At 54.4% G+C, this 11,302-nt stretch overlaps 2 protein-coding genes across 2 annotated transcripts; one reads left to right on the top strand and one right to left on the bottom strand.

The window, feature by feature from the left end:
* The first annotated feature begins 4,766 nt into the window (after positions 1-4,766).
* LOC102053930 (fibrinogen-like protein 1-like protein) lies at positions 4,767-6,613 on the top strand. The gene is made up of 3 exons (XM_027806026.2): positions 4,767-4,834; positions 5,456-5,566; positions 5,902-6,613. The coding sequence occupies exons 1-3, from the start codon at positions 4,831-4,833 to the stop codon at positions 6,534-6,536; spliced, it is 750 nt and encodes a 249-aa protein (XP_027661827.2). The 5' UTR covers positions 4,767-4,830; the 3' UTR covers positions 6,537-6,613.
* A 1,735-nt stretch (positions 6,614-8,348) lies between these two features.
* On the bottom strand, positions 8,349-9,288 carry LOC102053757 (fibrinogen-like protein 1-like protein). Its single transcript, XM_055703323.1, has 2 exons — positions 9,219-9,288; positions 8,349-9,186 (listed from the first exon to the last, which is right to left on the bottom strand). The coding sequence occupies exons 1-2, from the start codon at positions 9,286-9,288 to the stop codon at positions 8,561-8,563; spliced, it is 696 nt and encodes a 231-aa protein (XP_055559298.1). The 3' UTR covers positions 8,349-8,560.
* Between the last annotated feature and the right edge of the window lie 2,014 nt (positions 9,289-11,302).

The following is an 11,302-nucleotide window of genomic DNA, read 5'->3' as shown; positions in this document are numbered from 1 at the left end:
CTGAATGGAGATTAATGATTTCATTTAGATTTGCTTTCAGTCTCCCCAGGTTTTCAATGTCCAGAGCAAGAAGAGGGGCTAGCAGGGCCAGCACAGAGGTGAAGAACAGAACACTGGAGCAAGGAGCAGCTGGAGAAAGAAGACACACAGTGAATCTGGAAATGCAAACCCTCTGAAAGAGAATTGGCTAACTAAATTCAGCAGAAGTTAAAACAAACTTACAGAGCAGGCAAATCCACAACATTAATTGTGCTTTTGCTTTTATGAGCAGCAGAAGTATAAAGAACAAATAAAAAAACCAAGCATTCTGCAAAGGCATATATCCCCAGAAAGAAACAATTTATTTGACTACAACCTACAGGTCTAAATTTTCAGCTTCCAAGAGCGATGTCATCCTCTTCGACTGTGGTCAGGGCCAAAGTAATGCACTGTGGGCCCAGAACTGAGATGTTAAGCCAGCATCAGCGTGCATGTCCTGAGAAAAACATCTCCTAGTAATGCAGGACAGCATGCTGATTTGGTACTGCTGTTACCTGAAGACAGTCAGGAGCTACTACAGGAGTGATAAAGTAGGTGCAGGGACCTGAGATCTTGGAAAGAAAGGAGCTGTTGTGGCCACAATGCTGATGGCAATCTGAGAGTCAGGGGCCTCACTTGTCCCAGAAATCCCCCTCCCACCAGGGCATGGCACAGAGACTGGAAGCTGCCCACTGCATGAAAATGCCAGGAGAAGAGCATCCTGCAGGGAGCCAGCAGCGTTGATGTACCCCTGCTACAAGTCATAACTGAGGCTTCTGCATGGACATGTGAAGGGTCAGTGCTTCCCAGCTGACACCAGGGCCAGGATGTGCTACACTTCAAAGGATAGCTCCTGCTGGTGTCTGAAAACCCGAGCGATTTGACCTCTGTGGCCGTACCAGATCAGGACATTCCCCAACAGTTTGTTCATGGCCAGCTCCATAGGTTTGTGTCTACAGCTTGCGCACCCAGCTTCAGTACCCTGAAGGACTTATGAGGAGGATGGGTGATTAATGCATTAATTAGCTTCCATTCCAGTTATTTTTTCTTTTATGGGGTGCTTTGGATTCTGGCACAAATATAACTTAAATAAACATTGCCTTTACAACACCACCCAGAGCAGGAGGGTTTTGCCTGTTGTAGAGGAATGAAGCTGGGTTAATTAGCATTGATAATATACAGCTGTGGTTGGCTTCGGGGTGGTGGGTTGGCTGATGTAGATAAGGTGCAGCTGTGGCTGCTTCTGTTAAGAGGTTGGGCAGCCAATGAAGGGAGAGCAGCTGAGGAAGAAGCACAGAGAAGAGGGAGAGAATGCATGCTCTGGATGAGGAGAGAATAGGAGAAGGCAGCAGAGGGACTGGCATGAAGAGTATGTTGGTATGAGATAGTAAAAGATCTTGTTGCAGCTTGATAGTTTGGAGAGTGCTGTGACAGCCTGTGGTCAGGACTGGAAGAGTGAGGACCAGGAGGCTCACAGCCCCCAAGGGGGCTCCCCCTGCCTTGGCGGGGGGCACGGTGTACAGCAAGCATAGGGTTATCCCACCATCCCGAGGCCAGAAGCAGTCTGTGAGAAAAGCAGAGCTGCAGTGTGGGCAGCAGAAGCGCAGAGGCAGGCAGAGGATGCGGGGATGCCCAGCCATGGCAGCAGTGCCATCCCCTCCCATTCCCATGTCCCATCCCACACTCACCCATGCCGTCTCCACGGGGGCCCTGCGCAGCAGGAAGCCTCGCAGGTTTGGCCTGGCAGCAGGGTGGCCAGCACGGCCGTTATATAGGGCTCAGCAGGTGAGGTGGGGCTGGCAGAGCCAAACTGCAATGCTCACCCTTTGGTTGTCATCAGGGCTGGAAACTTATGGTTTGTTTGCTGTCATCCTTAATGGCCTCTGCTCACACACCAGCTGTTGTGCTTCTGGGATGAGTTTCCAGATGACCCTCAGCAAACAGCACATGATGTTTACAAGAAATTCCACCAAACCCACAAATGCTCCTGATAAGGATTTTTCTTGAGGTTGTCATTACTTATGGGGTTTGATGCCAGACCCTGTGGGGATACCCTGTGACCTGGGCTGTGCCGGAGATCTCCGTTCAGCACCCTTTTAGGGTCTGCCTACCCTAGCATGGTGCACTGCTGGGGAGGGAGCCATGCTCTCTGACACTGCACGCTGTCCCATGCACACCAGGGCAGCAAAGGGGCCTCATCCCCAGCCCTGACCCCCCTCTACAGTGATGCAATTACTTGGCTTGGTGCCAGCCCCCCAGCAGTGAGCCCATCCCATGGGGCAGGTACATGTGCTGAGGTGCCACTGCCCCGGTACCCGTGCAAGGCTGGTCCCACAGCCCTCCCAAGGGGTCTGGTACTGGTGCTGAAGCCAAGGGTCTGCTGCAGGGTTTCGCTCTGACTTCACAGCTCTGGGTAACCTGGGCAGAGGCCCTCAGCACAGACCTGGTTGCAGACTCAGTTAATGAGGTGGCTGTGGGTTAAGTGTAATAAATGCTTAGTGGACTTTGAGTAGTCCAGGCTGAAGCCAGCCTTGCAAATACCACGGGAATTGGAGGGGAGTGTTAAGAAGGGCAGTGGCATAGCCCAGAAGCACTGGCTGATAGCTCAGTGAGACCAAAATAGAATCACAGTGATGTATTTATTGATGGTTTGACACCAGTAAGTGCTGACCACTGGCGTGTGTCCCTGCACTGGCCCTGGAATGCTTTGCACCATAGGCTGGTCCAACCACGCTGCCTTCATCCCCAGGTAGCATTGCCACCTCTGCTTCCTCCAGGAGCCCAGCAGGTGGTGGTGAAAGCATCAGCACCAGCACACCCCTGCCCAGCCGCTGTTCCGGGTGACTCCAAGACTAAACAACGAGGACCTTTTTCACCAAGGGACACACTGTGCTGTGCCCTACACCAGCCCCTTGTGAAGTTACCAGCTCCAAAATTACACATGTAGCCACAGAAGGAAGGATTCTTGCCAGCTGCACATTGCAATAATATCCATCATGCTGCTGGAGAGCCATGAATATCTTAAACCTGACCCAAGACTGCTGCTCAGCAGTTTCCTTTTAACGAAGCACTTCTCTTTTGACAAGAGCCCAAAGTCCCTTGATAGATAACCTGGGCCTGTAGCATTTGTCTTTGACACCTTTCTGGCATCCAGATTTCAAGAAGGTGGAAAAGGTCTCTCAGCCAGCCCCCTATGCCGGGCAGGAGTGGGGCCAGGTCCCCACACCCACCAGCACACCGAGTGCCAGCACCAAAGCCAAGGTGCCAAGCCATGGCTGGCACCTCCATTTGTGACTGCACACGTGCCCTGGGCACTGCCGCCTGCTGTCACCCTGCGCTGCCCCCTGCCCCCCACTCAACATCTGTACAGGAGGTCCCTGCAGCAGGGACCCACGCTGAGCCCCCCTGGGAGGAGCTGGAGGGGGCACGGGCATCCCCGGGGCAGGGAGCCCAGCCGGGGTGCACAGAGGTGGCAAGTGGAGCCGAACTATGGAGTGAGGGAGAACAGGCAGAGGAGGGACTGAAGCTCCCATGCAGATGGGGACAGACGCCTTGCTCCTCCCTGCCCCTCACTCTGCCTGTGGGACCCGCTGCCCCTGGAAGCATTGCCTTCTGGAAGACGGAGTGTCCTGCAGCCAAAGACCCGCTGCCAGTGACACGGAGGAGAAGTACAAACTGCCCAGCGGGACCACAGCAGAGTCAGCTGGCAGGTGATGGGTGAGGACCTGCTGATGCCTCCCAAGGCACTGTATGAAAAGGGGGATTGAAAGAAGAGGGGAACAAGGAGGAGACTCCAACCCAGCCCCACAGGTCTGCCCAAACACCCTGCAGTAATGCGTGAAACAAGTTAAACCTCCCCTGACAGATGTGGGCCCAACAGCTGTAGCTGCTGCTTGATGAGCTGGCCACGAGCACATTTAAGATGCTCTACCAGACAGCATCCACCCTGGACCAGGCTGCCAGGCCCATGCCCACCCCATGTGCAGTGGGGAAGAGCAGGAGGTCAGCAGAGACTTGCTAAGCCTGTTTCTTCTCACGAAGACTTATGGGCTGAGGAAGGGAAGCGCAGGGGAAGCGGTACTGCACAGATACCCCCTCAGCCTAGTTTTGCTCAGAGCTGCCACAAGCAATTCGGGGTGAGGGATGGCCCCCGGGAAAGGCTGCTGCCTTCCACCCTCAGTCTCTACTGACAGCGGGTAGAGAAGGCATCAGTGTTCGCAGCCCAGCTCGGAGGCTGATTGCTTGGCAGCTCTCTGCAGGGAAGGAAGCCGAGGCAGACCTCCAGCCATCACAGAACTGTCGTGACATCTGGGAGCTGGTAACTGCTGACAAGCCATTGCCCATAGGTTTTATTCTCTTTGATCTCCAGATGATACCAACCTCCCCTGTGCCCTTGGTGTTCACACTCCTTCCCTTCTGTTTGCCTTTCCTCTCTCCTTTAGCACTTTTATCGCTCTGCAGCAGTTGGTAGATCCCCAGAAAGATTTAACTCCTGGGCAGGTCCAGTATATTGCAGTTTATAAACTCCCCAACAGCTGGAAGGACTGGAGTACTTTATTTTTTCGCAGGAAAAAAAGACATCTTAGGGCCTGTTTGTGAAATCTTGATCAAAGATAAGCCACCAGATGGGCACACAATGATTAACTTGGTCCATGCAAACAAGGGACTGAGATCATCACACAGGAGGTGCGTATAGGCAGAGACCCAGACATAAAGGGGCAGAGACCCAGATATAAAGGGGCAGAGGCCACACTGGGGCTGAGTGGAACTGACTGCTCACGCTCCCAGCATCAGCTCAGCAGCACCACGGCAATGGGTGAGTTTTCCTCACGGCTCCTTTTCTGCAGTGCTCGCAGCTCCAGGGAATGCAAATAGAAAGCCAAGTTATGTGACAGCAGCAAGGGACTACAGGAGCAGGAACTGATGAGTGTCCAGTGTCTCCATCCCACTCCTCCCCTTTCCACCCAGCCCTTTTTTTCTAGCTCGCTGCTGCTGCTGCTGCTGCTGGGCTCTTTCCTATATCCCTGTGAACTGCATGCTCTGCAGCTGGAGCACCATATTTTATACACCAAACTCAGCTGTAGTGCTCTGAACTGTTTCCTCTGAATGCCCTTAACACAGATTTCCTTCTTCCCTATCAAAATACCCTTTTGCCTCTAGACCCGCAGGAAAAAACCTCCAAGCTACATTGAGGAGAAATATGAGAAAATGTGACTGCAGGTTTCTGTGTGGTGCAAGGAAAGGGCTGATCAGGAGGGTGACACAGCCCTTTCTCACCTTGCAGGGGCTGAGCCTCCACTGAAGCTGCGGCTTTTACCACCCTGGGAGCCCTCTGCTCCTGCCTGCACTCCGTGGCTCTGACCTCCCTGGTCCGAGCTCCCCAGGGGCTGGGGGGCTGCCCAGGGATCCCGTCAGTGATGGGCACTTTCATCCCCAGGGCTCCAGGCTGGGACACACCAGCTCCACGGGGACCTCATCCTCCTGCCCACCCTGGTGGGGATGCTTCTCCTCTGTACAAGCCCAGCGTGCGTGGCCAGTTCCCACCACAGTGAGTATGGGTACAGGGGACACAGCTGACAAGCTGACAAGTTTGGGAGCAGCCGTGCTGCCCTTCGTTGAGCACAGTCAGGCTCCAAGGTGCTGGGTTTAAGTGTCCCCCATGCCTGCAGCCACACAGAGAAAGCCAGCCTCTATTCAAACCTAAGCTGCAAAGCAGGACAATTCTTGCCTCTCATCACCAGTAGATAAGAGGCACTCCCAAAATGTTCTACTGTTTGTGGAGCACCCAGAGAGATCCAGCATCAGCAGCATCACTGCAGCTGCCCCACAATAAACTGCCCTCCAGTAAATGTCCCTCGTGTCTTGCTTGATCTGCTGCTGCAGGGTTCCCCGCAGACTGCAGCCGTCTCCGTGAGACCAGCCCCAGCGGGGTGTATGTCATCCAGCCAGCAAGGTCTCCCCCAGTCGTGGTGTGGTGCGACATGGACACCGAAGGCAAGGGCTGGACTGTTGTCCAGAGAAACACTTACAACACCGAAATCACATGGAAAGAGTCCTGGACCACCTACAAGTACGGCTTTGGGAACGTGCAGGGCGATCACTGGCTGGGCACGGAGTACCTGCACCTGCTGACGCAGCAGGGCACCTACAAGGTCCGCTTCATCGTGCGGAATAAAGCCAACGTCACCCATTACGCCGAGTACGACATCTTCAGCGTGGAGAGTGAGGCTAGTGGGTACCCGCTGAGGCTGGGCCGGTTTTCTGGTGATGGGGATGACTATCTGACCAGCTACCACTCGACGTATGGGGGCATACATGACAACATGAAGTTCAGCACGACTGACAGGGACCAGGACCAGCATAGTGGGAACTGCGCCAGCAGCTATGGGGGCTGGTGGTATGACAAGTGTCAGAATGTCCTGCTCAATGGCAAGGGGTACATCTTCTGGCCAGGAACCTGCTCAAGTGGTGACTGTGCATCCTCCCTCATCCTGGTCAAACCCACAGATGTGTGCTGACCGTGCCGCAGCTCCCAGCCTCCCAGGAGTTTGGGGGAGTGCCACTGTCCCCAGCTCAGTGCCCCGTTCCTGTGCCTGCCAACTGCCCCGTGCCAACCCCGGTACATGTCCTGTGCTGCCCGCAGTGTCCTGTCCTGCCCTGTCACCCACTGAAGCACAGCAGCTCTGGGGCTCAGAGGCAACCATCCGGAGCCCTGGGCACACAGGCAGCTTCACCCAGTACCGTGGTGCTGGCTGGTGCTGGGACGCAGAAACGAGTTTGGGGTGGGTGCACCTGCTCCTGTCCTGGGGAGGGGGAGACTGTGCAAGTTCCCTTTCCTGTGCGATCGGTGTATCCCTGCTTTGCTCAGGCCCTGCTCCCTCCCCTGTACACCCCACAGCTCTGCTACCCACGCTGGGAGAAATCAGCTGCAATAAACCCTGGAGCCAGACTTCGCTGCCTTGTGTCTGCCTGCGGTGGTGATGCTGCACACACACGCACAGGGGCAGTCGAGGTCCTGGGGCAGTGGAGGGTGCTGGGGGGCACTGTGTTCATGGCAGGGGAGTTTCCCATTTCCTGCATTGCCTGAGTCTCACTCCCTCCCTGCTCAGCTCTGTGCCATGGCTGGGGGAGCTGGAGTCCCAGCCCCATCCTGCAGCAAGGGCTGAGGGGGGTCGGGGTGCCCCGAGGGGTGTCAAGTCACCAGGAGGGGGGGTTCATGCCATGGGGGGTCCATCACTGGGGTGGTGCCCAGGGTCCCTCAGCAGCCCAGGGCTGGGTGCTGGGGGGTGATGCTTTGAGGCCACAGGGGGCTGGGGAGCCCTGGGGTGAGCGGAGGTCTTGGGGCAGCCCCGCAGTGCTCGGCCTGGGCTCTCTGTAGCCAGCAAGGCTCCGAGGGGTGGCAGCGCACTGCATCATGGACACTGCTTTCCCACCCCGGAGCGGGTGACATTGGGTGGCCGGGACACGCCAACATGCGGCTAGCCATGGGCCACCCACATCTGAATTTTGGCCAGAGGCCAGCGAGCACGTGGGGCAGCACCCCCTCCCCAGCGAGCCTGACGTGTGTCTGCAGCACCCATCCCATGGTGCTGGCGCAGGTGTGCTGCGGCACGAAGCTGCAGGGCAGGCACGCGGGAGTGGGCACACAGCAATGCCCTGCACCAGCACCCCCTGCCTGGGCAGGGCAGGGGTCCCCCAACAGTGCATCCCCCCTGGGGCTGGCAGTGCCCTGCAGAGCCCCCAGAGCCATACATCCTTCCCTGAAGCTTCTCCAGCATCAAAAACTTGCAGTTTCTTTATTTGAATGCAGATTCTTTGTTTAAATCTTTATTTAAATAAAACCACTGTGTTTTATTAAAATTAATTCTCTATTTGATATTTTCCCTGCAATCCCATGTATTTTTTCACAAGAAGCCTGGCACTGCCCTAGCACAGCTGCTCACTCCATACCAGCCTGTACAAACATACTGGAAGTACGAAGTAGGTATTTGCACGTTGTAGGTGTTGTTTTAGACAGGATTTTACCAGAGCTTTTAAGAACTGCTGAACTGAGAGCCAGCATGGGTGAAAACACCTCTCCAGGTGTAGGTGTCAAGGCCACATCTTCAGCAAGTGGGGTTAATTCAGATTTACTAGGAAATAAGGAATCCTCACCCTTGCCCCACCCCAGCTAATGAGGGGGTGACAGAAACCCTGGAAAGAAAAAGACTGATTATTTATCCAGCTAAGAATAAGGATATATTCCCATGACGCTCATCCAGATGTTATGTTTCTAAAGCACATTTTATTCTCCAGAGCAGGTATGTTTGACAAGAACAGGGCTTGCAATGTGTTAGTCTGATTATAATGCAATTAAAATAACAGCTCAAAGGGGAAGAACCCAGCAAGGGAGGTGGAGGAGCCTTGCAAAAGAGGTGCAAGAAAAACCTGCCGGCAGCCCAGGATGCCCTGCTGCCACCCGCCCCGCTGCCCCCAGCAAAGAGAGGCCCGGCAGGGCACTGGTCTGGCCACGTGCCTGATGCAGGCAGGCAGCAGCGAAGCCCTAGCAGGTAAGGGGTTTGATGAGGATGGCAGAAGCTTTGCAGTTCCCACTGCACAGGCTGCCCCACGTTAGGGCCCCCTTGACGTTCAACCGGGCAGAGTAACACGCCGAGTACCACCACCCGCCCCCGTAGCTGGAGGCACAGTTCCCACTGTAAGTGTCCTGATCCAGATCTTTGGTGGAGAACTTCATGTTGTCATGCACGGTGGAAGCACTGCTTGTGGCCATGGCATCCCCTGCTGTCCCCGAGTATGTTCCCAGCCTCAGCCGGTAGCCGTGGGACTCATCTTCCAGGCTGAAAATGTTGTAGTCTGCAAACTTTGTGTCATTTGCGGCATCCCAGATGACAAACCTGACCCGGTAGACCTTCTGCTTGGCGATCTGATAGATGTACTCAGTGCCCAGCCAGAACTCACTGTGCACGTTCCCAAAGCCGTACTTGTAGGTGCTCCAGGACTCGGCCCAGGTGATCTCCGTGCTCTGCCGGTTCCTCTGGATGACCGTCCAGCCCCCGTCCGTTGCGTTCATTTCGCAGTACACCACGATGGGGTGCAGCCCTGGGGGCTGGATGACGTAGATGCCGCTGGGGCTGCCAGCAGGGATCTCGCTGCAGTCCTTGGGCGAACCTGGGGCAGGAGAGAGGGCAATTTAACAAGACCCTGTGCATTCCTGTGGCTGGAAGACGAAGATGTTAATGAGACCTGGAGTGCCTGAGGAGCAGGGATCATGCAAATGCCATCCTCACCTGAGCACACAACACCTGCATCCTCGCTGTGTCTGCAGTTGTGCTCTCCCCAAGCCTGCAGCGAGCACTCAGTGAGGCGCTCCTCATCCCCATTGCAGTTAACGCTGTCCAGCCAGATAGTCCCCAATCCGCTCCCAAAATAAGCATTACTTGGGGCTGATAGTGCCTCTCCACAGCCAAGCTGCCTACACACCACAGAGGCATCTCTCATGTCCCAGCCGTCATCACACACTGTTCCCCACTCATTGTGGTACCAAACCTCCACCCGTCCGGAGCACTGGTTGGAGCCATTCACCAGCTGGACCTGACCTGGAACACGGAAAACAACAGTAAGGAGGAGATTTGGAAATGGGGGGACAACACCAAAGCAAGCTGAATCCCAGATTAGGAGGTACATTCTGGCTGAAGAAGTGGAGTCCAGGCAGTAAGATGTGGGGCCTCTACACCTCTGATCTTGCTCCTGGCTGGGGAAGGAGACTTAGTCTCCATTTCCAACTATTTTTGGTGTGTTGTGGACCCAGAGACTGGGCATGGGTTTGCCCTGTGTTCCCTCAGCCAAGTGGCCATCTTCTCCCACCACTGAAGGAGCTGCGTTTCACTCTCCTGGGGCTATGAGTTCCCCAGGAGCAAGGCTGAGGGTGAGACAGGGAATGGTGCACCCTGGTGAAGTATCCTCAGACAAGGCTATTTCACAGGAGATGACCACTTTTCTAGTTTTTAGCCATGGGACAAGCAAAACAGCTGAGGATGCTGGTGGCACGAGAACCCTCCCTTTCTTCTGCATCCTTCCCACTGACTGTCCCTACCATCCTCCACAGGGCAGGGGGTGTGTGGGAAGAGGCAGCTTTGGCTTCAGGGGGGGATCACAGCAAACCCTCTGGGCTTCTCCACACCTATACATGAGCAGAAAGGCCTGTGACTGCAAGGTCCCGTGTCTGCCCGCACCAGACATTTGAGGATTGTCTGGTGCAACCAGGGAGCACCAGGTTGAAAGAGGCCCTCCCCAACAGCCTGCTCTGGTGTGCTTCTACCCCATGTCCTTCTGGCACAGATGGAGACCTCCCATGTACCTACCCTTCACTAACGTGTTCAGAGCAGACACAGCATTATTCAAGACAGACTGATTGAAGAGTGACAGGCTTTGGATGCTCCTGGTGAGATGTGGGGCAGGCAGGGCCAACACACAGGCGAGGAGCAGGAGCGGAGCACACTGGACAACTGGAGGAGGAAGAGACAAGATGAGAGTCAAACAGAGCATCCCACTGTCGAAGTAAAACATGCAATGGGGAGCCAGCTGCCCAGAGGTGAAACAGATGCAAGTCACCCCGAACCTGCAAGGACAGCATGAGGTTACCTCTCTGACATGGACCTTGCAGCCAGACTCTTTCTTGTCCCCAGGCTTCATGCCAGAGCCCAAGGTGCCCAGGAAATGTGGGGAGCAAAATCAAGCAATTGTAAGAGAGTCCTCTGCAGATCACATGAAACTTGACCAATGTGTTTATCTTTAAGCACAAACCTTAACAAAAACTTTGCAGAATATTTTCTGCACCTCCAGCTCACTAAACAGCTAGAAAGTACCTCCTCAAGCTTTCTACTACACTCTGGAAAATTCAAATACCCCCCCCCCAAATTTACTCAAAAATAATAATGTTATTAACCTTAATTATAATAATAATTATGCCAAGATTAAAATCTGAACATTCATTTAAAGATGGCATCACAGCTGCACCTCTGGGGGTTACAGCAGCATTGGATTGTGAAACATCTGGAAAGGGAGAACTTTTCCAGTGGTGCCTCCATTTTGGACACCCCACATAGTGATAGACCCTTGATAGTAATTGGAAACCTAGGCTTTTCATACACTACTACCTACAATCTTACATTTTTAACATATTTACACTTAGATTTATGACTCTGCTGGGCGAGAACTAAAGCACAGTGACTATCTGCTAGACTTGAACCCGTCCTTTTCTCTGAACCTGCCCCTGCTCTGCTGG

The sequence above is a fragment of the Falco cherrug genome, chromosome 1 (genome assembly GCF_023634085.1).
Source record: "Falco cherrug isolate bFalChe1 chromosome 1, bFalChe1.pri, whole genome shotgun sequence".
NCBI lineage: Eukaryota > Metazoa > Chordata > Aves > Falconiformes > Falconidae > Falco > Falco cherrug.
Note: the sequence above shows the minus strand (reverse complement) of the source record. Positions and strands in the feature narration are given on the sequence as shown.